The 24901-nt window shown below is 42.5% G+C and overlaps 2 protein-coding genes and 4 non-coding genes across 15 annotated transcripts; 4 read left to right on the top strand and 2 right to left on the bottom strand.

Annotated features, from left to right (window-relative positions):
* Nucleotides 1–46: 46 nt before the first annotated feature.
* gigyf2 (GRB10 interacting GYF protein 2) lies at nt 47–14771 on the bottom strand. Of its 6 annotated transcripts, none has more exons than XM_037082755.1 (29): nt 14687–14771; nt 12449–12500; nt 12095–12257; nt 11820–11915; nt 11477–11585; nt 10352–10457; nt 10160–10200; nt 10031–10066; nt 9697–9873; nt 9119–9330; nt 8850–8997; nt 7805–8056; nt 7528–7700; nt 7152–7308; nt 6870–7036; nt 6132–6226; nt 5714–5842; nt 5425–5555; nt 5223–5323; nt 4100–4240; nt 3853–4011; nt 3519–3770; nt 3312–3434; nt 2938–3174; nt 2544–2737; nt 2275–2426; nt 1941–2164; nt 1020–1164; nt 47–928 (listed from the first exon to the last, which is right to left on the bottom strand). In XM_037082755.1, the coding sequence occupies exons 2-29, from the start codon at nt 12484–12486 to the stop codon at nt 861–863; spliced, it is 4026 nt and encodes a 1341-aa protein (XP_036938650.1). In that variant the 5' UTR covers nt 12487–12500; nt 14687–14771; the 3' UTR covers nt 47–860. The 6 variants fall into 6 exon arrangements, with proteins under 6 accessions (XP_036938650.1, XP_036938651.1, XP_036938652.1 ...); XM_037082756.1 differs by lacking the exon at nt 14687–14771 and adding an exon at nt 14399–14419; XM_037082757.1 differs by lacking the exon at nt 14687–14771 and having other exon boundaries at nt 1965–2164.
* On the top strand, nt 14520–24747 carry kncn (kinocilin). Of its 5 annotated transcripts, none has more exons than XM_037082770.1 (6): nt 14726–14861; nt 17071–17213; nt 21874–21942; nt 22533–22604; nt 23238–23331; nt 24485–24743. In XM_037082770.1, exons 2-6 carry the CDS (start codon nt 17099–17101, stop codon nt 24558–24560), a joined length of 426 nt encoding a protein of 141 aa, XP_036938665.1. In that variant the 5' UTR covers nt 14726–14861; nt 17071–17098; the 3' UTR covers nt 24561–24743. The 5 variants fall into 5 exon arrangements, with proteins under 5 accessions (XP_036938666.1, XP_036938665.1, XP_036938663.1 ...); XM_037082768.1 differs by having other exon boundaries at nt 14727–14861; nt 17058–17213; XM_037082767.1 differs by lacking the exon at nt 14726–14861 and adding an exon at nt 15244–15390 and having other exon boundaries at nt 17058–17213; nt 24485–24747.
* trnap-agg lies at nt 15989–16060 on the top strand. The gene has a single exon. It is a non-coding gene; the product is annotated as a tRNA-Pro (tRNA).
* On the bottom strand, nt 16878–16949 carry trnaw-cca. Its single transcript has one exon. It is a non-coding gene; the product is annotated as a tRNA-Trp (tRNA).
* trnai-aau lies at nt 17310–17383 on the top strand. The gene has a single exon. It is a non-coding gene; the product is annotated as a tRNA-Ile (tRNA).
* On the top strand, nt 17826–17897 carry trnag-ucc. Its single transcript has one exon. It is a non-coding gene; the product is annotated as a tRNA-Gly (tRNA).
* Nucleotides 24748–24901: the final 154 nt, after the last annotated feature.

The following is a 24901-nucleotide window of genomic DNA, read 5'->3' as shown; positions in this document are numbered from 1 at the left end:
TTTGGGGGGTTTTCTGAATAGGTCAGACACAGGTGTGCACAGCCCACATATCAGACTGTTTTATTCCATACTGCAATAAAAAAAGTATGACTCCAGCAGATCATTTTCATATATTATAATACAGATGCAGAATTGAAAGTTTATTCTTTAAACAGCCTAGTATTTTACAAGAAATAGATAACTACTTGGAACTTTTGACGATGTCCTTAAAACAGGACATAAGTGGGCACGAATCCTTGGGCTCTACTCTGCCGTCGTCATCCATGAACACCCAGCAGAAAACAGGGAGGGAGAAGAGAAGGGGGAGGGGGGCTTAAAGTGTGAAGGGGAAAATTTCAATAAATAAAACAAAAACAATGGATATAATCTCTCTAACCTTTCCCATAATACCCCAACCACCCCATCTGTATATCCACACTTAAAAAAGAAAAAAAAACAAACAAAAAACATCCCATACAATGGATGCCAAATTTGAAATTTGCCAGGGACACGACATGGGATTCGAGCATCTGGTCGGTGAGCAGATCAACGCCTCTCCAGAACCGTGAGTTTATCTGGCGACTGCCGTCTTGGTTGGTCGGTTGTTTTCACTGGCCAGTTCCCTCCAGTCCGTTTCTCTGGAGGGGTTTCGTCAGATTATAGGTCCGTAGGCAACAGGGAGCACACCCTGCCTCAGAGTTCATCGTTTTTTTTAAAGAATTTAAGAGGGATTACCAGAGTCATGTCTGATAAACGGGAAACCAAAAATGAAGGTGAAAGTCGTGGAAGCAGTCGAGGGGGCACAGCAGCAGGGGTTTCGGGTCAAACAGCTGCTGTTCATATCAGACACAGTCAGTGGAGGTTTGCTTGGCTGCAGTCTCTTAAAAGTCCTCCAAAGTCTCAATCTCGCCCATATTCAATCTCTCAGATGACGCGTTCACAGAAAAACCTGTGAATGAAAAAGACATCCTGTTAGCAGACGAGATATAAAAAAAAAGCTGTGACACATGGCTGCAGATTTACTGAGATTCTGCTCTCACCTAAAAGGCTGGGGTCGGCACGGACCATCTTCTGCTTCTTTTTCTTCTTCCCTGAGGTGACGGTCTCAAAGCGCTGCTGCTGCTGACCACTCGTATGGTTCGACTGGTAGAGCGACGAAGATCCTGTTCCACCCCATACAGAATCCTGAGCAAAACACAAGTGTGTATTTAAAAGACTGACTCCACTGCAGGGAAACAAAGCTTTTTTTTTTGTCAAGTTCTGATCTATGACACAAGAAAAATGTTATTGCTGAATCTGATCAGAGTAAATAATACCAGTAATATATTATTGTGACACAATAATGAGATGCAGAAGACTTAAAATCAAACAAAACGTCGAGAAGCTAAATTACTAAAAATTTTATCTGATTACTAATATTCTTTGCATCTTTTTTTTGGCAAGATGGGCACAATCCATAACAGTATGTGTGACCTTGATATTAAAATCTCGATATGTAGTGTGATGGTAAAATAAATCAAAATACCTGATAAACTATAGTCAAACTGATGCAAAAAGATATTTAAAATCTACTCAGTGATAGGCTGCTCGTGATGAGCCCCAACACACACACACACACCTGATCACAATTTTGGGCAAAAGAGAAGAAAGAAGTCACGTTAGAGCTTTAAACTGATTTGATATGCAGCTTTAACAAGCCAGACCAGACTGACAAGACGATCAGATGGACAGATTAGGATTTGATCCCCTTTAGGAAACAAGCAGACTGATTACATCTTTTGAGGCTGATCCAAAAGGGTGACGCAAGAGACCGTCACACCACCAATGTAAATGAGAGCATGGCCATGTGATAGCACTGACAGCGTCAGATGACTTGCTTAGACTGCTCTGAATCACACGGCTTCCGAGAGGCAACATGGGCTGAAAACATTTGGAACCCGTACGTTGAGCCTTTAACTCACTGGTTTCACTTCAGTGTTGCGCACCTGCTGCTGCTGCTGCTTGAGGGCTTGCTGTTGGTTCTGTGGTGCCTGTTTCTGTTGGTTAGCGTTCTGTTTGGCACGACGTTCCAGGAACTGCTTGGCAAAGTCCTTGGCCTCGGGAGTGTCCCCCAGATAGGCCCTGACGTAGTCGTGCACCTCATATGGAGAGTCCACTTCTTTTAGGAAGGATGCAAACGTGGGAACTGGCAGGGAGACAGATGGAGAACATTTGTGAATTCGGCTTCCAGAAATGGTCCATCAATAGTTGTGGGTGGCGTGCCTTTGCACAACATGAATGTTTTTCAAGTCTTACCATCCAGATTGTTGGCTGTGTTGAGGGTGTGCAGAGTTTGCTCACACCATTGCATGAAGGTGTCCTGCTGACTCTTACTGACCCCTTGAAACAACTTTAGCAGCTTCTCCTCCTCTTCTACCTTCTTATTGACCCGCCCACTCACAGAGTTACTGTAGATGCACATACAGAGGCAGGAGGAAAACAAAAAGGTGTCAAACTCTTATTACTCATATCTTTCAAAGTTTTTTTTTAAATCAGACTTTTATTCTGGCACTCCTGATAAATACCTGAGGTTGGCGTTGCCTTTGTTGTTCTTCTGCGTGCTGCCTTTCTTGGGTTGGGGAGGTGGCTGGACAGCCTCTTTCACAGCCTCATCCCAGAAGCCCATGTTCGAGTTGTGGGTGTCACCCCAAATACTGCTGGAGTCTGACCAGTTAGTGCTGGTGTTCACAGACCCCCACACTGAGTTACTCAGAGACGGCTGTGACAAGAGGGAGATATGGTTACTGACATAATTCTCATTTCTTGGGTCAAGTTACTTTATAAAAGTCAGTTTGGCTTAAAATTTCAGACAATGGTGAGAAAATACCAGCACAATTTCTCAAAGCCCAAGCTGATGTCTAAAACTTGGTTTTCATCCTCTTTTAACCAGTAAGATGCAGTATCACATAAGTCACGTACAGTTCTGGTTTGACTGCGGATCTGGTTGGTGACGGTGGGGTGTTGTTGTGGGGGTTGATGATCCTTCCGCTGTTTCATCTGCTGGGCTTCTTCCCTTTGAATCTCCAGCAATGATTTGGTGGCAGCCGGCTGTTTGGCCACACTTCCCCAACCGGACAGCTTGGCCTGGGGCTGCTGGGCCAGCTGCAAGGCCTGCTGCTGCTGTAGCTTCAGGAGTTCTTGCTGCTGACGTCGATGCTGTGGAGGCGGGGACAGAAAAGGATGACATGAATTAGTGTGTATGAAGTCAAAAGACATTCATTTAACCTCAAGAAAGGCACCAAACCACAGCCAGCCTGACTTTAAAAAGGAGGACGGCTGTTCGCAGTCCTTACCTCCTCCCGTGCCTGTCGTTCTCTCTCCTCTTCCAGTTTCTGGATCTCGGCCAGTGACAGGGCGTTCTGAGTCTGGTTTAGAGTGTTGGTCGACTGCTGGCCCCACTTTGAGGAGGATGGAAGCTGAAGATCAGGACGAGGAGTTTTGTTAACTTTAAATACATTTCATACTGCTTACTTCTGCTAACTAATCCTCTGCTCCCTCACCTTCATCTGTGCAAGCTGCTGCTGCTGCTGTTGTTGCTGTTGAAGTCTCCGGAGGGCCTCTTGTTGCTGTTGCCTCTGTCTCTGTTGCTCCTGCAGTCTTTGGGCCTCCTGTTCTCTCCTCTTCTGCTCCTCCTCCTGTTGTTGCGCCAGAGCAGCAGCTGCAGCAGCTGCTGCTGCCTCCTCCTCCGCTCGCTTCTCCTCCTCACGCCTCCTCAATACTTCAAGTTCCTCTTGCTTTCTGCGCTCCTCCTCCTGGTGAGGCAGAAGTTGCAAATTAGGGAGAAACTGCACAGGTGAGATACAGTGACGATATGTTTATGTTTCTTTAGCTTACCTGTTTGCGAAGGAAATCTTCCCGTTTCTTCCTCTCCTCCTCTTCTCTCCGCCTTTCCTCTAATCTACGGAGAGCCTCCTCTTGCGCCAGCCTCTCCTCTTCCTCTTTTTGCCTACGCTGTGCCTCTTCATGCTCTCTCTGCCGTCTTAATGCCTCCTCCTAAGATTGACAACACCGGGTCAGTCTCACCGCCATCAGAGATAAGTGACTCACAATGAAACAGTAGCTCAACGGCTTTAAGCTCCACCTGTTTTTTCCTTGCCAGCTCCTCTTCTTCCAAACGTTTGCGTTCCTCCTCCTGGCGAGCCCTCAGGGCCTCCTCCAGTCGTTTCCTTTCCTCCTCCTCCCTTTTGGCCCTCATTTCTGCCTCACGCCTCTCCATATCCAACTGTTGGATCAGAAAATGAAAATACATTCACGGTTTTATCTGCAGAGATGTGACAAGAAATAATTTTGACTAACGTTAAACCACCATTCAAATGTTAGGAATCAGCTGCCACAGATGCCCGATTCTGTACAGTCAGATGGGTGAGAGGACTACTCTACATTTTTCATCAGTTTGTTGTCATGCTTTTAAGTTGTAGAAAATCCTCTTTACAAATGATATTATTTTGCATGAAACGTTTGTAAAAAATAAATAAATAAATAATTTTAAAAAATGGTTACAATGGTTCAACCAGTAGCACAATTGAAAGGGCAGAAAGAGGTCACTGGTTAAAGAAACAGGAAGCAGTTTTGGTTAAATCTACATAGATTTAAATGCAAAGCTTCCAGTTTTAGTAAAGTGGACATTAATGCCTACCAAATGCATTACCAGGTGTGTTGCTTGAGCAAAGCTATTTTTTAAACTTCTAAATAGAAATAGGTTGTAAAGAAAAAGTCTTGGTTTTTGGTGATCAGGATGTCAAAACAGAGCGTGATAAAGGTGCTTTATGGTAGGGAACGCTTAAGTTAAAAAGAAAAAAAAAGAAGGTAAAATCCAAGGCACTCTCCTAGCAAAGACGGTTAAAAAGCTTTTATTTAAATTACCATACCAACCTGAAAACATTCAGTGCTGGTTATAAACCCATGCACCACAGTGTGTATACAAAAATGTAGGTCTCGGGTTTGCATGTTTGGCAATAAAACACAGAACATCAGCTGAATGTACTGGACTGAGGCGAAACTAGTTCTATTTTTGTCAAGTACACTTCTGCCATCTAGTGACTAGTTTGTTTTTAGCCTTTTTTTTTTGCAACCGACTGGTAAAATGCTACTCATTTAGATTTACATTTAAGTTACATTCAATGAAAACTGCAGACGATCGTGACTTTTCCAACCCATTTTTACACTGACCACAACCACAAACAGTGAGCAGAAATATGATTCACCTTTGCCGACTTTGACTTTTCAAACTGTTGCATTTGCTCGATGGTTGGAGCCTGCGCCACGGAGTCTATAGGTAAATCCCACACGCTGCTGCTATCCCACGCTGTTGAGAGGGATACAGTGTGACGTATTACACCTGCTATAACAAAATAACTTTTTTGAAGAGGAAACCGAGTGTGCAGAACATTTCAGGGAGAAACTCACTGCTTTGGGTAGCTTGTTGGAGGTTTGGTGTGCAGGAAGCCTGAGAGGACGAGTTCTGCATTTCCCACACAGAACCAGAATCTGGTACAGACAGGGACCGGGTAACAGGAGGTAGGAGGCTCTCAGACGCTCTACAGAAATATAAGAAAATATAGATATAAATAGATATTAATAAATTCCATGTTCCCTTGATGCCAAGGTAATATTTATAACACAGAAGCAAAGGTACAGATCTATTTCAAAGACACAGAGATATGACTGCACAATATTGTATGTGGTTGTTATCAACCTTAGCTTGAGAGCCTGATATTGCTGTAGAAGCAGGTTGATCTGCTGTTGGTGCTGCTGCTGCTGTTGAACAGGAGCTGAGCTAAGAGCTGCAGCTTTCTGCTGGGCCAGGGCCTGAGCATACTGCTGCCTGCAGTGGAAGACAAGTGGAGGGAGAAATTAGAGAAACCCAGGAAATGAAGTTAATATGAAGCTGGATGTGGTTGAATGACTATCACTTGACAAATGTAGAAAGCTGACTAACGTTTATTTCCTGTAAGCATTAATATTTGATGTATGGATTCTATTATTGGTGGAGGTTTGGTGGAGGCTAATCTTTATCATGAGAAATACATGAACTAACTTCCTAATTCCCGTGTTGTACCTACACAGTGAGACAGGCTATACATGTGTCAGTGTCAGATCAGAGCTGGGTGTACCTGAGGAGGTATTGGTATTGGAGCTGCTGTAACTGGTAAAGGTTGAGAGCAGTGAGCTCTTGTTGCCTCTTCAGTCTCTCCTGATCACCATCCCCCTGCATTACATAAAAAAGACAGAATAAATCACAGCAGGCAAATAAGCACAAAGTAGTTACAAGTATATCACTTCCAGCAAGGAAGAGGACTTCTGGCTCAAATGCTGCTGATGGCTCGGCAAAAAAAAAATGGAAGAATTTGGACCTCAAAACTGCTGTTCACATCTCTGAGCTATTTGACAAAACTTGAGCAGAAAGTAACACAGACCTTTATGTATTCAACCAAGGCTGCAATTGTCTTCTGCTAAATACTGAATTAACTTGAACTGAGTTGATTTAGAGTTTTTTGTATTTAACAATGATCATTAAAGATTTATTTTCACTTTAGAATTAAAGACAGCTGGCCACAACAAAAAAAGAACCATATCAATGTTATAATAAATAACTAACAATCTTACACATTAAATATTTGCAATCTTTTTGGTCCTCAGATATTCAGAATGACAGAGAGAAAGGGTCCCTCAGCACTAACATTAAAATAACTGATATATAAAGGCTTCTCTGAAACATCTCATTTGTAGAAAGAATAGAATAGCACACCATCTACAGGCCATGGCTGGGACTGGGAGCTCTTCTTGATTGCAGAGCAAATCTTTTGGGCAATAGGAATAAAAAAAAACAGCCACATTTAGCCACCTCATACCTGTAGTGGTGGAGGTGCAGGGCCTGGAGTGAACGGTACCCTTCCCCATATCTTCATGATCTCTCCAAGCGGTTGAAACACTTCATCACATCCTCTTTTGACTAAGAGAGACATGGTGAAGTAACCAGCCTGAAACCACTCAGCCATTTCCTGGTTACTGAATGGACCTGAGAATAAACAAAAAGAGAAAATGAGATTCAGGGACATTAGTGGAGCAATTCTATAAATAGGTGTCAATTTTTAAGTCACATTTTAAGTAGATAAAACTGCTTCCTGTCTCACCCTGTATCTCCCCTTGGGGGTCTTTGTAGAACCACTTGAGAGCAGCCTCGTGAGTGAGCGGCAGACCTGCAGGTTTAGGCTTCTCTGAAGTCTTTGCTGTAAGTCTGTCATCATCGACCACACCATCCTGTAGGTATGCTACCATCTTTTCCGCCTCCTGGGGACGGAAGGGAGCAAAGAAAGAATTTTCAAGGTGTGGCATTACTCATAATCCTGTTAAAAGCAACATAATCCAACATTACAGGACTGCCTCGCCTTTCCTGATTAATCAACAGTTTTAGCGCTATATTCCTAGTGTCAAATTTTGTAGCTGTCTATCGTTGGATCGTTGTAACATCTCATGACAGATTTTCATGTTAAAAATCTACCAACTTACCCGCTCAAAGTGTTTCAGTCCCTCGTCTTCATCTGTGTCGTGGGGCACAGCAGCGGGCCTGCCAATAGGTGCCAACATACTTGAAGAGAAAGACAATGGATTGTTCATCGCCACAGGAATCTCCATGGGCTTTTGCTGCGGTAGCTGGATGGCGGGCGACGGAGCGGATACTTCTGACGAGAAAAAAAAGCAGATATTAGAAAGTTGTCCAGGGAGGTGGTACCAAAAAAATCAAATGAACAGTGAGAAGCACAGTGATTGCAGACACAAATCCCACCTGCAAGAGTGGTAGAAATGTGTGTCATGGGTAGGGACTCAAGCATGCTGTTAGACATGGGGATGTGCAGGGGGACTTTGCAGGGCTCTGGTGGGAGCTCCCGGGGTGGCTGCCGTTCAGCTGGTCTCTCAGACTCTTCTGTTCTACTCTGCTGGCTATGAGACATAGACTGGGCTGGAGCCTGGGGCTCCGAGATTGGTAGAGCAACAGGTGAAGCAACAGGTGCAGCCTCTTCTGACACTCTGGCCAACTCTAAAAAAAAAAAACCAAAAAAAACCCAAAAAACAATAAATGTTAAGATGGGATCATCGACAATATAACTATGCTCCTTGATTTAGGAAAAAAAAAGGTTTTCGTTATGACTGATGTTGTAATTGATAATAAATAGTATGACCAAAGTGAACTTTTCTCTGGTCGTAGTCACATCTCAAGGCTTTAAATTGGTTTGAATTTGCCACCACGAAATTCCTATTTTATCACCATCTACCAAGTAAGTCTGCTGTGTTATTTTGTATCCTTGACGGCAAAGAAAAAAAAGAAGCGAAAAAATATTTCCCAATCAAAGAAAATTTCACTTGCAAGTATATTTAATGCAGTGTGACTTTTTAATTCCTGTTACAGTAGGTAGGATTACTTTGTCGAACTCTGGTGTTAAGTCGACAGAATATCATGGTCCATCAAGAAAATGGCAGTAGCAAGACCAAGGGGGCCGCCTCACAAGAGCAATATTCACATATTGTAGATACACTTGCATATACATGAGTCCTCTTTCATGATCATGCATGCACTGAAAATAAGGGGTTTCTTTTGGTAAGTTGAAATTTTCTCATGTTGCAAGTTGCAGCTTGCCCATTTAGTCAAACTTCTCCCAGATTAAATAACCAACACCAGCAAGACGCTGTAACGGCTTCAATGGAGCTTCTCTGTAGATTAACTGAAGGTTCTGACTAATGAAGAAAAGAAGCCAAGGAAAATTCAAACAAGGTAGAAATGATTTTAGGAATCCTATAAATGCAGTACTCCAGAAACTATCAAACTGACTGACCTTTTCGTTCAGCCTCTCTCTTGGCCTCTGTTTCCATTTCTTTGGTCTCCCTGGAGTGACTGTCCTCCTCCTCCAGACCCTCCTCACACTCTTCCAAGGGCTTAAATTCGAGCTCCGCCTCCTCCAAGATCGGTTCCTTGGAGGCTTTCTGATTACACAACAAATAACACAATTACAGTAACATACAAATAAAACAATCAACACTTCATTTAAAAGTCCTTGCTTGATTCACTTATTCATTTGAAAATTCTTCTCAGGTCTTGTCTTACCTTGAGTGAGAGAAAGGCCCCTGACGAGTCAAATGTGCCGGCCTCCTCATCTGCGTCCTCGAGGCACCACTCTGGCAGGCTGTCCCTCTCGTCCTCCAGGCTGCCGCTGCCTGACCGTGGCCTCCTGTAGCCCCGCTCGTCTTCTCTGGCATCAAATGGGAAACGGCGACGCTGATCTGGGTGTTCCCGCCACCCTGCGGACCGAGGCCCATCTAAGCAAAATGAAAATTAGTTACCTTTTGTAGTTCATGTTTGTGCTACTGAACAAACTGCATCCACATAAAGTAACAGCCTAATTCTTTTAGCGTTTAGAGGTGTAGCTCAAAAGCACAGGGAGGCAAGGAAAGGAAAAATCACTGCACCATTGAATTGTCTCATTTACATAAAACATATGCCCTTAATTTGTACAAGGTACATGTAACATCATTCTAATATCCACAGAAGTGTACATGCTGTAAAACAAATGCGCCTTATTCTGAAACAGGTCACACATCAAAACTGGCAGAACACACGTACATTTACCAAAGATAATTTATCAAAGATAAATGTATTGGTAATGTGGTCGGTGTAGTGCCCACCTGGGCTCGGAGGGCACCACCGGTCACCGTCCCGTCGAGAACCCGCCAGGCGCCAGCCCCCCTCATCATCCTCACCATTCTGATCATCACGAGAAGAACGCCAGTTCTCACTCTCTGCACGCGTGAATTCGTGCTTCCTCGGTAGACCTGTTCCACCATCTTCATAATTGCCTCGGACTAGAAAGAGGAGTGGGTAGAGGGATGGTTAATGGTGAAGCCATCATCATTATACTGATAGATCACATTGAAAATGGTTATTTGTTTGATTCACACCTACTAAAGAAATATGAACCTCTTATTAGGTCAATTTAATTTGCATAAATAAAACACTTACTGTGATTCATCTGAAAATGTCCTGGAGCAGCATCGACTGGGATGACAGAACAACACGTACATCAGCTAGTGTTTTTGCCAGTGAGTACATCATGTATTGATTATATGAGCGGCAAAATGCATCACCTACCTGGCTCTTTTCGACCTGGCTTTTCAAACCTTCTATCTCCCCTGGCGTGGAAACAAAACCACACATTATGTAAAGTCATGGCAAAAAGTTGTCAAACAGCTGCCAAACAGAAACAACAATTAAACTTTTGTACATTGTCAAAACAATGACAGACCTACAATAAAACTTTCCCACAAATGAGTATTTCTATACCTTTCTTCCCAGCTTTGGGAGCGGTGCATTTCCCTCCCTCCACGACCAAAACCTTCCACATCATCAAAACTTCTTTGGTAAAACCCTCCATCTCCTCTTCCCCGGCCTGAAAACAATCAAAAAGTTGATTAGATTAGAATAACATGACCTAAAGACATCTAGTTGCTAAAGACTGTGTATAACCTTCTAAACATCTGCAGAGGTTTGAACATGAGATGTTTTCCAAAACAGATGATCAGGAAGCACAAGCCCACTTTTTTGCAGCTTTAAGTCACAGATACTCAGATGAATACATTTGAATTTAATGTTCAATGATTTATATTTTCTTTACCAAACACATGCATAATACATAAGCAAACTTCCACCAGCAACTGAACCAATCTGCTGATTCATAATGGTGTACTTTCCCTTCACATCCAGAAGATGTACAATAAAACAGCCCTTGTGGTTTTTGAATTCATCTGTCCTCTCCATGAGTTGTAAACAATATCAGCCAACAGTGACCGTGTAGTTTGCCTTTAGTATGCTTTAGTATTACTGTCCAGGTCTGATTTTTGTACATGGGAACTTCCTGTTTATAATAAAACCCCCTTTATATGTCATGGCCTCTCACTAACCTTTAATTTAGGGTGTTTCAGAAAAGGTTGACACAGTTTATTTGAAGCACACAGAAAGCCGGAGCTGTTTTGTACTGAACTTCTCTAAACTCTTCCTGTCCAAGAGTTACTCTAAAACAACATTCTAAAAATACAATATTCAGCGTTAAGTGACTGAGAAAAGTGTAAAGTTGTCTGAGTATGTGTGTGCTACTAGTATTCCCACTTCAGACAGGGTTTTTCATGTTTGAGACACATGCATTATGAGTTTAAGCAGCTGGGGAAGAATTGGCTGAGTAAGCACAGCACCTACAGAGTGCTAATATTACACCCCTTGTCTCAAGCTGTGGCCAAATTAGTAGGATTCTTCAGCAGCATCTCAACTGTCTGCAGTTGTTAAGACATCTCAACCTCCACAGGCAGATTAGCTGAATACCTAAAATTAGTCTACCATTGTGTTTCAATGGCGTAAAAACAGGTGAGAAAGGTAACACTACACATTCATGCATTATCTTAGTTCAATTCTTACCTCTACCCCTTGAGGTACTTCGGCCTCTTGGTGCCCCTGCTATCGGCCCACCTCCTCGCCCTGTCAGCCGCAGTACAGCTGCACTGTTTACAGACATGGAAAAATTTCTCTGCAAACACAAACGGGGGAGGGGAGAACAGGTTTTCTTTTTTATTTGCATTGCCCCTGAATGTGTAGGCTAGTTTGCAGAAGTACCGTATAATCCAAGAAAATAGTATAAAAAGCTAACTGGCCTGAGGGCAATGAGACATTAAATTTCATCTCAGAGACAAGTCAGAAACAGCTTCTGATTCTACCATTTCTCATTACGATAGAGATCTGATACTATGACAGGTTCTCCTACCTGTTCCTCTTCTGTAAAAGACACGAGTGCCAGAGGCGGCAAGGGCTCCTCTTGCAATATGGGCAGGAACTCCTTATCGTGAAGGTCTATAGGGATCTAGAGGACAGAAACAAACAATCACAGCTTCACTGTTAATATTCATGAAGCTCTGAAAGAGTCACACCAAGTAAGGTAAATGTAAATCAATCCTCAGCAGTAATATAATTTGTATGCAAATCACACTGACTGCAAGCCTGCATCAACAGCTCATATCCAGACAGTGCGGGTCTACCCACCTTGTTATCCTTTACATAAAGTGCTAACATTTCTTCTCTCCCGTAGCGATAGTCTGCAAGTTTATACTTTGGCAATGCAGGTGAGAGGGGTGGAGAGGCAACCGTGCAGCCGCTTCCTCCACCACCACTGCCGCTGCCACCACCTCCAGACAGGGCACGGAGCCTGCAGCAAGACAAAGGGTGGTAAAAAAAACAGAAGGGACAGAGGAAGGGAGACAACACTACAGCTCAGATGGCAATTCGCATGTTTGGACATGTATGCAAAAGCTGCACTGGGCCCCAACAGAAAACCAGTTTCACAAGCTACAAATCATTTCCCTCAGACTAATCATGAATTCATGCCAGCTCATTTACCATTCTGGTCCAAAGTTAAGTGTCTGGGTTTCGGCCATTCTTCCTTGAAGTTCTACGAATATTAAAAAAAAGAAAAATGATTATTACCACTCAACACGTATACGTATAGTAATAACCGTACGACAGTTAATAAAATGAATACAATCCAAGAAATTAAAAAGACACACATTGCAACCGTGAGGTAGTCATTTTTCCACAACATACTCAATGGACTGTGATCGTTGTCTTGTTCATATACTGATGAAGTATTAATTATATCTCTTCAAACATACTGTAGAACATCCTTGGGAAAGTAAGAGTTGATTAGGCTTTGACATTTACCATGTGTTGCATGAAGCAACTGCTGAACTGCAGTGCACATTTCTGCTTTTTTTAGGATTCAACAGAATCATTATTCATCATCATAATCATCATCGTCGTCATCACTTTATGTTGAAATCTGGACAATTAAAGTCAGTTTTCACTGAGCAAAGTTTATAATTTTGCCATGTATATTTTACATAAGCTGTCATATCACTATCCCAGTTTTAAATAATGTTGGTTTTACTGTGGCAATGCATTTACCAAACCCTTTACTACAGAATTTTAAATAACACTTAAGGTGTTGTCAATGTATTCCAGCTCCTCAGGATATGTAGCCTGTCCCACAATGTGCTCCAGCAGTGTACAATTTCAGTCTCCTAAAGCTATTTTAGGAGGTCTCCCAGCTTGCAAGGAGGGTATGTCAGACACCTGTAATTGACAACTTGGAGGGTTCCTCTACTTTAGCAAATGAATATAAATAATCATGTTTTTAAGCAAACAATAGTGGTTCGTCTAAGTGACTGAATCCACTGTCAATACTTTCTTTGAACCGAAGGCTTAAAACAAAAATGTGTATCAAGCAGCGAGGCTTCCTCGACTATCAGCCACAGAAGGCGACGGTCACTCACAACACCGTTTGACCATATGGGAGCCAGGATTTTAAGCCACGTGTAAGTTGGTAGATAACGCGATAACGACAGCACCTCAACTGAAGTTAGTGATACTTGTGGCAGCCCTCCTGCACGCTTCGCACATTTGTCAGTGTTCATATAGGGTCAAAACTGAACGCCAGGCTTGAGTTTACATAACATTATGACTCGTTTGAAAATCCATCTACGATCCAGAGGCTCGGCTACTGTTACAACAACAAAACTTTTAACTGTCTGATCATGTCACACTTGGATCTTTTTTTTTTTTTTAAATAAGCAGGAAACATCAGTCAGCGGAAAAAAATGACGGCCCATTATGTTGTAGCAAAGTTGTCCGGAGAGTTAGCCAACTACCGTGTGTAGTGTCCATCGTGTGACGTTAATGCTAATCTAACAGGGAAGCAGGGAATACACGGCTACACTGATACAACCAAACTGACCTATCCTGCTGTTAGAGATCTCACTGAATCTCGTGTTAGTAAAGTTATTACATGATGTTTAAAGTTGGCTTCGGGCCGTGATGGTCACTCGGGAAGGTTAAGTGGAAATCATCATCGGGTTACCAACATTACGTTAGCTAACGTAGCAAGCTAGCCAGCCGGATAAATAACCATCATGGATGGGTAATAACAGGGCACTAGTACCTGACATTTACCGACACTTCCCCTGATGGTTAAATGTTGACAGACGACTTGTAGTTATGTTGAGAGATGGCAGCAGAGCTGTAGCTAGTCCAAGTTCCAGTTTGCTACACGCTCGTGCCACACCAGGGGCTTTACGCTAGCCAGCAGGACGGTAGCCAAAAGCTGGTTGTGCTAGCGCGTTAGCTAACGGCCAACTAGGTAGCTAGCAGCGTTGTATCCCCTTCGCCTGTCATGCGCTAACATATTGCCACACATGTGCACTGACACCTATATAGTTGAACACATGAGAAGACATTTTATGATATACTCCACGTTACAACCGTAACGCTGCTCCTGCACAAGTTGATCCCTACCCTCAACACTTGTAGCTAGCACGCTAACAGGTTGGCTAACTAGCTACACGCGGCCTTCGAGCAGCCAGGATCCACAACAACATTTCCTCGTCAAGCCGTCCCGCACCTCACACGGCCCGGACACGCACACAGAGGCACTAGAGCCCGGTGCTGGAAGGCCAAGTAAACATGGTGGTTTAACAACAGTCCCAGGCAACCCAGCTCGTCAGAATCTGGCTCCCCTACATGTCACTTGACTTAAGTGGTACGATTTGTCCTTCCGAGTGTATTAAACTTTGGCTGTCTTACCTCTGCTTGTTCTGACAGCACAAGGTTTGTATGCGAGTTGTGTGGCTCTCTCTGGGCTCTCTCTCTCTCTTCGTTTCGCACAAGATGGCTGAGTGTGGGTCACATGACAACAGATAAAACCCGTATGCCGTAGAAAGATTTGCTGACTGTACTGTAATCACGAACCAGCGAGGAGGTGAGTATGTATCACTCTGGCGGTATAATGCGCCTAATGTGAACAGTAAATTCAGGGTTATTAAAAATGACACACTAAGTGTTCTTTGAACAAAGCGGGTATTACGTTGTTCTTACGCATCTGGAGTATTTAGGATGGGGGTACAGCACCGGCCCTACCCCCACCTCTCAAGTGCACTGCAATGTAAGCTTCTCACACACCATCTGAATGTGGCACAAGTATTTCAATTGTTCCCAAGAGAAGAGGAACATAAAGTAACTCCTACCATAAAAAGTGATGGAAGTTGCCATGAAAAATAAAATGAACAAAACAGACATTTTTTAAAAATCGTGGTTAAATCTCAGGCAAATAAATATCCGTTGAAATTAGTTGTGCACATAATAATACATTTATATTTAGGCTGGAATGTTGCTAAACTAGTTGGCCAACTGTCAAGCTATGCTTCTTGCTAACCGCTAACTGCTAATAATGTAGCCAAGGTGGGATAGCCGGTGCCAACAGGTGCGCAGCGCATGAGCTCATTTTGAAGGTATGTAGCTTTGCTAACACCGGATAACAATTTCCAAAACAAATAAAGCAAAAGTAAAGCTAACGTTATGTGTAGCAACCACAAGTCATACTGTGTCTTGTTAGCTTATACATCGCATGCTAACACTAGTTTCTCAAACGTAGCTTTAAATGTAAGCTAGCTAATCACAATTTGAGGATTCATCTGTTCCTTTTCATAATATCTATATGTTTTATGTTGACTTCGATGAAAAATGGCAAACTAAAATTCTACCAGAAATAAAACCTTGAATACTCTTGTTCATGCGAGTTTTGTGGATTAATTTGTGGTAAATGTTCATCATTAAAAAAACATAACGGACATAACGTTATTGTATCCACCTCGCAGGAAAAGACAGTAAGTATGGACCTTTGTAGAAAATGTTTTTTGGTTGTAGTTTTCTGGCAGAGGCAGATCTAAAAACATTAGTTACTGAATGACTGTGCACCTCTGGTGACATTGGCCGCATTTTAGGAGGTTTGTCCACCCTATAAAGTAAAATTCGTCGGAAAATAAGTAGTAAGTGACTGTGGACAGTTGGACCTTTTGTCTAGTCTCATAGTGGCCGAGATGGCAGTGTGGCTCGTTGGTCTAGGGGTATGATTCTCGCTTAGGGTGCGAGAGGTCCCGGGTTCAAATCCCGGACGAGCCCAGTTTTTTTTTACCGGTAATTGTCCCTTTTCTGCTTGTCAGACAAACTGGTGGTGTCAGAAAACCCTTTCACACAGGAGCAGACACATTAGTGCCGCAGCGGTGATTCGCCAATTCTCCACCGATGGTGATTCACAGGGAGCGAAGCTTCGCCTTAAAGAGAAATGCCATTAATTCACACAGAAAGCCAGCACAGCGGCTCCTAAAAAGTCGTGAGGGTACACATCATGATAATGACATCCTGTGTTTTCAAGGTGTTTTCAAGGTGTTTCCCGGTGTGTCCCCCCCAGTCAATCTAATCCCCCTGACAGTTTATAATTATATGGATGCTGTAATAATGTTTTGTAATTGAGATCCTGACCCACCAAACATCCTGAAAAGTGATGAAGTTACGTTTTTTGCGGTAAATTACATAATTAAATAAATGCCATCAGTGAACAGGAACTGTCTGACTCTGTTACTCGCTGGACGGAGGCTGCTTTTCGGGGGACAGTTCACTGAAGTCTCGACCGTCGCTGTGATTTAGTTTCGGTGAGTTAAAGTTTTGGGGCTGATGTCTGCAGCCGATGCATTTCAGATGAGACATTGCAGACTATTCTCTACAAATCATACAGCAACAGAAATCCTGTTTGTATGGAGGAATGACAAGTCCAAGGAAAAACAGTAAGATGTTTGCTCATACGGAGGTAGTATAGATAAGATGCAGAAACTGTTAGGTGTGCAGCCCAAGAGTACAGCCTTCAAAAATTGTAAATGCCTCAAGAGACGCAGCGAAATGATTGTAGGGTTTACAGCAGAGGTAAGAGGGAAAAAAAGACTGACCCCGACGTGATTTGAACACGCAACCTTCTGATCTGGAGTCAGACGCGCTACCGTTGCGCCACGAGGTCTGAATGATGCGAAGAGACTGGAAACAATATATCTATTCCAACACACTCAACCACGGTAACGTGACCATGGGACTATTAACCATAGTATTTTCACATTTTTTTTTTTAGTTCTGTATCATAGGCAACTGGACGTTTGCCTCCCATCCAGGATGCTTCTTCAGTTCTTATTAACTGGAAGGGAGTTAAAGGCTATTAAACCCTTCGTGTGTGACGGTGTCCTGGCAGAGTCGGTGAGGACTCGGTACTGCACTTGTCTTGGCCCAGGTACGTGCGATGTTAGCACTTCAGATTATAATTATTTAGGTAACTGCAAGCCTTCATCGACATACTTCTTCCCTTGTTTTCACTGGTGCCTCTCATGGCCGGTTAGCTCAGTTGGTTAGAGCGTGGTGCTAATAACGCCAAGGTCGCGGGTTCGATCCCCGTACGGGCCAACGTGATTTTGCGTTTTTTATTGATAAACTATTTTCCGCTTTAACACCCCTAAAGTGATGCAACGCTAGTTCAGTCTACGTAACGTGTTTGACATGGATCATGATTCAGTGGCGAGTTAATAATAATGACAATAACCCAATTAATATGCCAAATCTCTACCGATTGTTATAACGGTAAAATAAATGGGTACGGGCAAGTGTTTAAAATGTAATGAAATAGACTGATTTCAACCAGACCCTGCACGTAACACCAAGTTTTAAAACTGACTTTTAAAAACTAAGTAAAATGTTCTTGTAGAAACATAGAAGGTGATTTGGGCCTTGATAGCCTTAAAAAGGTGGTCGACACGCGTCCGTGTAAGATGTAGATATATCTAGCATCTATTCAAGTGACTGGTCTGGGATCAGATGTATTTTGGGCCTAAAAACACAGAGTGTTAAGGCGTTGGTGGTATAGTGGTTAGCATAGCTGCCTTCCAAGCAGTTGACCCGGGTTCGATTCCCGGCCAACGCATATGTTTTTGTCATTGCGTCACTGATTTTGCAACAAGTTATGTGCAGAACTTATTTCTTTTAATGTGAAAATGTAATCGCTCAACATAATTCTAGATGGCAGCGCATGTCAACAGTTAATCATGTCCCGCAGCATTATGCTATTCAAGAAGACAAACAATTATTTTAATTGAAGTGAGAAGTCACCAATCAAAAGTAAACTGTTCCACATGCTTATGAAAAAGTTACTGCAATTACATGCTTGTGACTACATTTTGTCTGTCTTTTTAACATTTTTTATTGAAGGTCTTATTCCTTTGAGAGCAAGACATTTACAAGACAAGTGGTTCTTGGTATTAAGGTATTAAACCAACAGAGAGATCACAGCATTTGGGCTAAGATGATGCAGTAATGTTATCAAGTTGGTTTTGTAAGATAAGATAACACAATCCTTTATTGAATTCCATTGTTACAGATGCAGCAAGATAGATTAAGTACAAATACATAAAATAAAAACAACGTTTATAATAACATTAGAATGAAATATAAACTGTACAAGAGCAATTATATTTAAAAGTAATTTTTCTTTGAGCCATCAATAATCTTCTGAGACCCCCTATCTCTTGAGAGGCCACACTGAGAGATGAGTTTCATTAGTGTCACCAATTTGTGGTTATTGCTTCACATGTAATGAGTGTGCTCAGCCTCCCAAGGTGTATTGGTGGAAAGAAACCATCCAAGTATCCAATAGGTATGAGCTGTGTATGTCACAGATGCACACAACATACACAGACGTGCTGTTTCTCAAGAACTGATTAATAATTGATGCAGACATGTGGCTTTATACAAAGACAGAAGGCGTTTACCTGCCGAACAGAAAATGTGTCACTGTTTCTCTTCTACCCAGAAAGTTCATTTGTTATCCTATTCACCAGTGTTTATCGTCCTTACCCTCTTTTTCCCTCTGTTGCCATGGATATGCTATTCCTATGGCAACTGCAGGCCTTTATGGATGGCCTCGGGCCCCCACCGTAGAGTAGTCTCTGAACCTTTCATTACACATTCCCTTCAAGCTCACAGACAAATCACACAAGTAGCACATACTCTAACTCTGTCGCCCTCTCTCTCTGCCCCCGTAGTCATACTGCTGCCTCACTTCTGAGTCCTTGACGCACTGCACGTGTTTTAGACAGCCACACAGCTGTTTGTAGTTTTCCTGGACATTTGTCCCAAACTGCACTCGAGGCATTCGCAGCGTATGTGATACTCGATGCTGGTGCTGGTAGGAAGAGCGCTCTGATCAGATTTGTAGGACACGTATCGCTGTCATAAGAGTCAGCGGCACATGCTCTCTCATTTTCGGTGGCAATGGAAACCAGAGCTCTGTCTTTAAAGATGTATGAGACGTCTTGAGCAAGGGAGAATAGAGAAAGAGGCCCTGCCAGAGAAAGTGTTTCTGTGTCAGAGAGAGTGAAAGAAAGGGAGGGGCGAGGCTCGTGCAGATGACAGTAAAGTTGTCAGTGGCAGTGAGGGCCCAAGTCGAAACAGAGGTTGCAGTGTAAGGACAGAGTGTGTGCGTGTGTGTGAAGGTCAGGTGGGGGCCTCCACCTGCTGAATGAACCCCGTCAGCGTTGGGGAGTACCATGGGCTGCGGGTGGGCTCGGCCCTGCTCAGCATTGTGGCGGGCTGCATCATCATTGGGGTGTCCAGACAGTGTGATGCTGATGCTGTAGGAGGTATCTTCCTGGGAGCGGGAGGCCTCGGTGAGTGTTTGAAAAGTTGTAGGAAAATTTTTTTTCTAAAGCCGAACCCAAGTCTACTTCTACACCTGCTTGTTTGTACATTAAATAGGTAGCATACACTCCGCTTTGTAGGTGGCGGGAGTACGCTGTGTGTGTGTGGCTGTCATCATCATATTTTACCCGAAGAGGAAAACTTGTTAACTAGCTTTTGATTTGTGGGCTTTATGTAAATTCGATCAGAGGTGGTTTCAGGAGGACAGATTTCGTGAGAGCAATTGATACAAGTTGTCAAAAGTCATGACATTTTTCTTCTTAAAAATGTTCAGATCCCCTGTACAATGTTTACATTACGCTGCAATGCGCCTCTCAAATTTGTTTAAATTCTCATTTTAGACTTTTATAGTGGTTTGTTCATAAGCGGTTAAACAAGGGAGACCTCTTTTGGGGACTAACTGAGCACAAACATTACATTGTGTCACCATGTATGACAAGATACTGTGCATGTCTTTGTGAATGACTTATTGGAAAACAAAGGAATCCTTAAATTTTCAAGCATAAAACATTTCAAAAATAAATATTTCTTTATTTGTTCTAACAGTGCTTTATATGGTCATTTCCATGTTTTGTCCCCTTCATCATTGTGCAAGCTTGGGTCGTGGCGAAAGGAAAGGTTACAACTACATTTTCTATATTTATGCTTTTGATAGAGGTGAACAGAAAATGATAACCTTCATGCATGCAGCACTGAGATCTGCCAGACACCAAATAATGAAGAAACCAAAATAACACAAGGCTTAAAAAAATTCTCATCAGTGTTTTGTCTGGTTTTATTAAAATAATATATTCAGATGAAAGCTCTGTGGACTGTGACATTTTCCATCCAGCGTTCTTGAAAAACACACCCTTTGATCACTTGATACAACAGTGTAACTGGAACCGGCTGACAGCCTGACTAGTTGCACTGCCAAGATAAACTGCTTTCCTGGAAGGAACGAAACAGCAAAGGGCAACGAACGTTTGATACGAGGCGCCAGCATTAGCATGGCATTGATAACGTGAAAGGTATTCTCACCGATGATTTGATCAGCTTTCAATAATTAGTCTGTCTTTCTAATGTACGCAAGAATTTGGCAAATCAAAACTGTGCACAGCGGCTTGACAGAGACACTCACTCTGGCAGCACTTGTGCAGATAAGCAGCATCTAATTATGTGTTTTGGGGCTTATGTGCCTTGATGCCTCCTCCAACACATAGGCTGACTAATGAGTATGAACAGAGTGTTCTCGGCAGATCCTTTTCACTCCTTCTGCAGTTTCATGACATTTTAAGCACATACATGCATCACAGCCACCCTCAGGACCTGCCAGGGCTTAATTCCAGCTTTTGTGGCTTGTATGGGAAATCAATAACTGAGTTGAATTGGAGCAGAGTGCCACTGAGAGGCACACAAGCCCTGCGGTTCAGATATTACTTTATACTTCAGGTTGAGCGGGAGGAAACATCGCACACTGTATCTGCTACACTAAAAACAATCTGAAGGCTATTAGATCAAACAATCTCATTGTTGGTCGTCGTGTCTGCAAGCATGAAAACTTCTATAAAGAAGAACAGAGTTTTTCAATCTCCTTGCGTGACTCGCAGGCAATTTATGTCTGTATGAGAAAATAAAATTAGCAGATTGCGATAAATGAGAAAATGCAAGTGATTAGATTTGTGCTTCTGTGCCACAGTGGAATTTGATATGTTTTTATACAGCCTGCAGTGCACAACATTTTCAGGGCAAAGAATGAATATGATTGATTGTCAAGATTATGACAAAAAAAAACCACACTCATACTACAATAAATCTGTTATTACTTCTTATTTATTCAAACAATTAAGGCTGGGTATGTCTGAAGAGGGAATGTGAACCAAAAAGGTTTTTACACAAATACATTTCGAAAGTGTTCAAATTGATCGGCTCTGTCAAACACACCGCGCTCGACTTCACCGTCTTCACACGTCGCATCAAATCTAAGAGCGCTTGTGGTGATTGGTTGCGAGCGAAACCATAGAAATAGTAGTTTGGGTACAAAAATGATCAAGTGTAAGTGTGATTAACAGGATACGTTTCGACAGTACTTGATGCTGAGTTATTTGGGTTGATACCTAAAAAGTATTGAGTATGACAACCACCCCTCCAACCAAGGAAACTGTTGCTGAAGCAGTGTTTTTTTTTATCATTTGTCAAAATTAACAATGCTGTCTGCTGTCCAGGCCTGCTCATATCGATCTACCCCTTCATCAAAGCCTGGCTGAACATCAACCATATTCTTCCGTCCTTTGGTAAGTTGTTGGACTTTTTTATTATCTGAAAATTTGATTTAAATACTTTTACATTGAAAGCTTCGGGAGACAACATTATAACTTTTCACCATCTCAGAGTTTCCGTGTGCCATTACTGTTGGCCATAGCTGACGCACACACCAGCGTTAGCAACACGGCTACCGCTAGCAGCCCGGGAACAAGAAACCTCGACGTCATTTAAACATTGGGCAGGTTTTGTTACTTACTGATCAAGTAGAAAGTGTGATGCCTTTGAACCATTTCGAGTCCTGGTAGTCACCTTCTTAACCTCCTCCATCAGCAGGGTTTTTTTTTTTTGTTTTTTTTTTAGAATGTACAGCTTTCACAATTATTCTAGTTATTCCACCGTCACCTCAGGACAGTGACCGGGGAAAGCAGTGCCTCTTCCTGTTTTGGATCTATATGGTGGCGGATGGTGTCATTCTGATACAGCCATTACACTGTGCACTCAGCATTTACTTCAAAATTATAAGTTAAAAGATGTCTATTGCCAGTTTAACTTCACTTTAAAAAAAAAAATTGTTTCAGCACATGATGTCATCCTGTGATTAATATAAACATTTTCCCAGGAAACTTCAGAGTGCACCCAACACCAGCCAATCCGGCTCCTGATCAGCCCATAGAGACGATAAGAAGGGAAGGTGAGCGAGTGTGTGTGTGTGTGTGTGTGTGTGTGTGTGTGTGTGTGTGTGTGTGTGTGTGTGTGCATGCGCGTGCGCGAGCCTGCCTTTTTCTTAATGCTTCAACAGAGTGGCAGCCAAGCGTGTAGCTATCATGTAACATCAGATACTGTGTTCAGCGGTGAGCCATCATGTCTGTTATCTGTTGATGACAAATCTGACACCAGTGTGCACACTGGAGAGCTAATAGTTAACACCAGGGAGAGAGGTGTTGTGTCTAGGTGGTTATTGCAGAGCATCAGTCATCTCTCTACTGCCTCATGGGATTCAGCTGAACAGCAACCAAAAAAAGCCACGGCTCCTTCTTTTCGTAACTCCTTTATGGAGAAAAAAACAAGAGACACTGAACTGAGGCAATCTGACAGAGGGTTATAAACATGAGATACATTGTGGACATTTATATACATATGTCAGTGCACGGAAAAATCAAGGCCAAAATGAACTCTACATTAGCAGCATACAGTGACGTACTGTAATTATAAATCGTAATACATCGTCTGATTACAGCTCTCAGATCTTCAGACTGGTTGAACATGTCATGTTGGAATGAATGCTGCAGTGTGTTTATCTGCTCTCTATCTTTGCTCTTGGCAGGAACTCAGAGTCAGCTCAACCTGGAGCGGTCGAAGAGTCGAATGGGAACCTTTGTGGAGGGCGGACCAATGGCTGAGACCAACCCAGAGGAGGGGTATGAGACCAGTTTTATATCCTGTGATTTATGTTCATATGAAGTTAATGTAGAAGAGAAACTGACACACAAGAGCAACAGGTGACGTGATGATGTCATGTTCACAGAGTGCAATAAAGGAAAGGATGAGCAGGATGGGGAGGTGGTAGTTGAGTCAAATTTGAAGTTGTTACCTTAAAGATCATAACGTGTAAAAAGTAATTTTAATTCCCTAAATTTCATATTGTTCAGCTTTTGTTATGTTAAGGTCGAGAGAAAAGTAATGAACATTTTGCAGATACACAGGGGTAAAACCCACCCTGGGAAAAACATTATTTGTCCTTACCAATATATCAGGGTAAACACAACTATGTAATTTCATTGATATTAATAGAATACAATAAAAGCGCATACAAAGCCCTCAGCAGTGACACATAATGCAGGTAGGCTTACAGTATTCATGTGGGAATCTCTCCCACCGAAAACAATAAAAACAGATTAATAATCATCACCACTCTCTATGTTAGCTGGTGGTTAGCTGGTTGCTATACCACAGTAACATTAGCCATTAACATTATTTGTATTTGCAGTAGCAAATGTAGAAGAACAATCTTCTTAGTAGGAAACTATACACTTGTGCCTCTAAAAGAAATACATGCACACACACAGACACGTGTCCAAAATTATGACGATCTGATTATCCAACATAAGCCCCGGGTGGACTCCTGCTGATATTTATTAAGTGCAGCCTCTGTGGCAGGTTTAACACAGGGTGTAGCTGGAGTCTTAGAGCTCTTTGTGATCCAGCAGGGGTCAGCGCATTCCTAACTCACAGTAGAATAATGCTTTTATTTGAGCTGCCTGACCAGAACAGCATCAATTGTTCGTGTTCTTCGTTTTAACATTTGACTTGTAACGGCTGTGTGAATTGTGAGTTATTGTCAGTCAAAATAGTATTTTGGGGGGGAAGATTGTCTCCCTCCACTGTTGTGGCCCAGATTTCTCACATCTCTTGATTGGCTCTTGATTATAAGTGTTATATTATACACAACTATACATAAACTGATGCCTTCAAACATATCATGTTCAATAGTTGTCAGTGTTTTTCCCTCATCATGTTTTATCTTATTTCAACCTCCCCTGCTTACATGAGTCATGCTGCGGTGTGTTGCAGGACATCCTCAGACATGCCAGATGTCCTGTCAAGACGGAAACTAAAACAGACACCTTCCGATCAAGACCTGCCATGACGTCATCACATGACCCGAAGACCAAACGAATCGCTCAGCTAAATCTGCTTCACTGCATTTTCCTTTTAAATGCGGGACAAAAGATGCCGGTTTGTGTAATTGTTGTACCTGCTCGTCATGCGTGTTGAGACCAGCTTGTGATGTTGCACTGAAGTGGTCTAATAAACGTCTGCAGAGATGCGATTGTGATTGTTAGTAATGTATTTTCATACATCGTGACACTGAGTGAAGCAAATTAAGCCCAGTAGTCCCACTTGTGTGCAGCTCATCTCATCATCGCACAATGTTCTCAGCCAGCAATTAGGAAATTATTACGGTCGTTATGTGATGAAGGGACTCGT

Source organism: Acanthopagrus latus, chromosome 21 (assembly GCF_904848185.1).
Source record: "Acanthopagrus latus isolate v.2019 chromosome 21, fAcaLat1.1, whole genome shotgun sequence".
Taxonomy (NCBI): domain Eukaryota; kingdom Metazoa; phylum Chordata; class Actinopteri; order Spariformes; family Sparidae; genus Acanthopagrus; species Acanthopagrus latus.
Note: the sequence above shows the minus strand (reverse complement) of the source record. Positions and strands in the feature narration are given on the sequence as shown.

What these genes read in the sequence shown, in the direction of transcription:
- gigyf2 (XM_037082755.1), bottom strand. Translation starts at nt 12,486, where the DNA reads ATGGCCGAAACCCAGACACTTAACTTTGGACCAGAATG. An exon ending in GACTGAAACACTTTGAGCGG is followed by an intron (nt 7,309 to 7,527) that starts GTAAGTTGGTAG and finishes TTCCGTCCCCAG; the next exon opens with GAGGCGGAAAAGATGGTAGC. An exon ending in CCAACAAGCTACCCAAAGCA is followed by an intron (nt 5,324 to 5,424) that starts GTGAGTTTCTCC and finishes CCCTCTCAACAG; the next exon opens with CGTGGGATAGCAGCAGCGTG.
- kncn (XM_037082767.1), top strand. Translation starts at nt 17,099, where the DNA reads ATGCTTCTTCAGTTCTTATTAACTGGAAGGGAGTTAAAGGCTATTAAA. An exon ending in CTGCACTTGTCTTGGCCCAG is followed by an intron (nt 17,214 to 21,873) that starts GTACGTGCGATG and finishes TCTGCTGTCCAG; the next exon opens with GCCTGCTCATATCGATCTAC. An exon ending in AGAGACGATAAGAAGGGAAG is followed by an intron (nt 22,605 to 23,237) that starts GTGAGCGAGTGT and finishes TGCTCTTGGCAG; the next exon opens with GAACTCAGAGTCAGCTCAAC.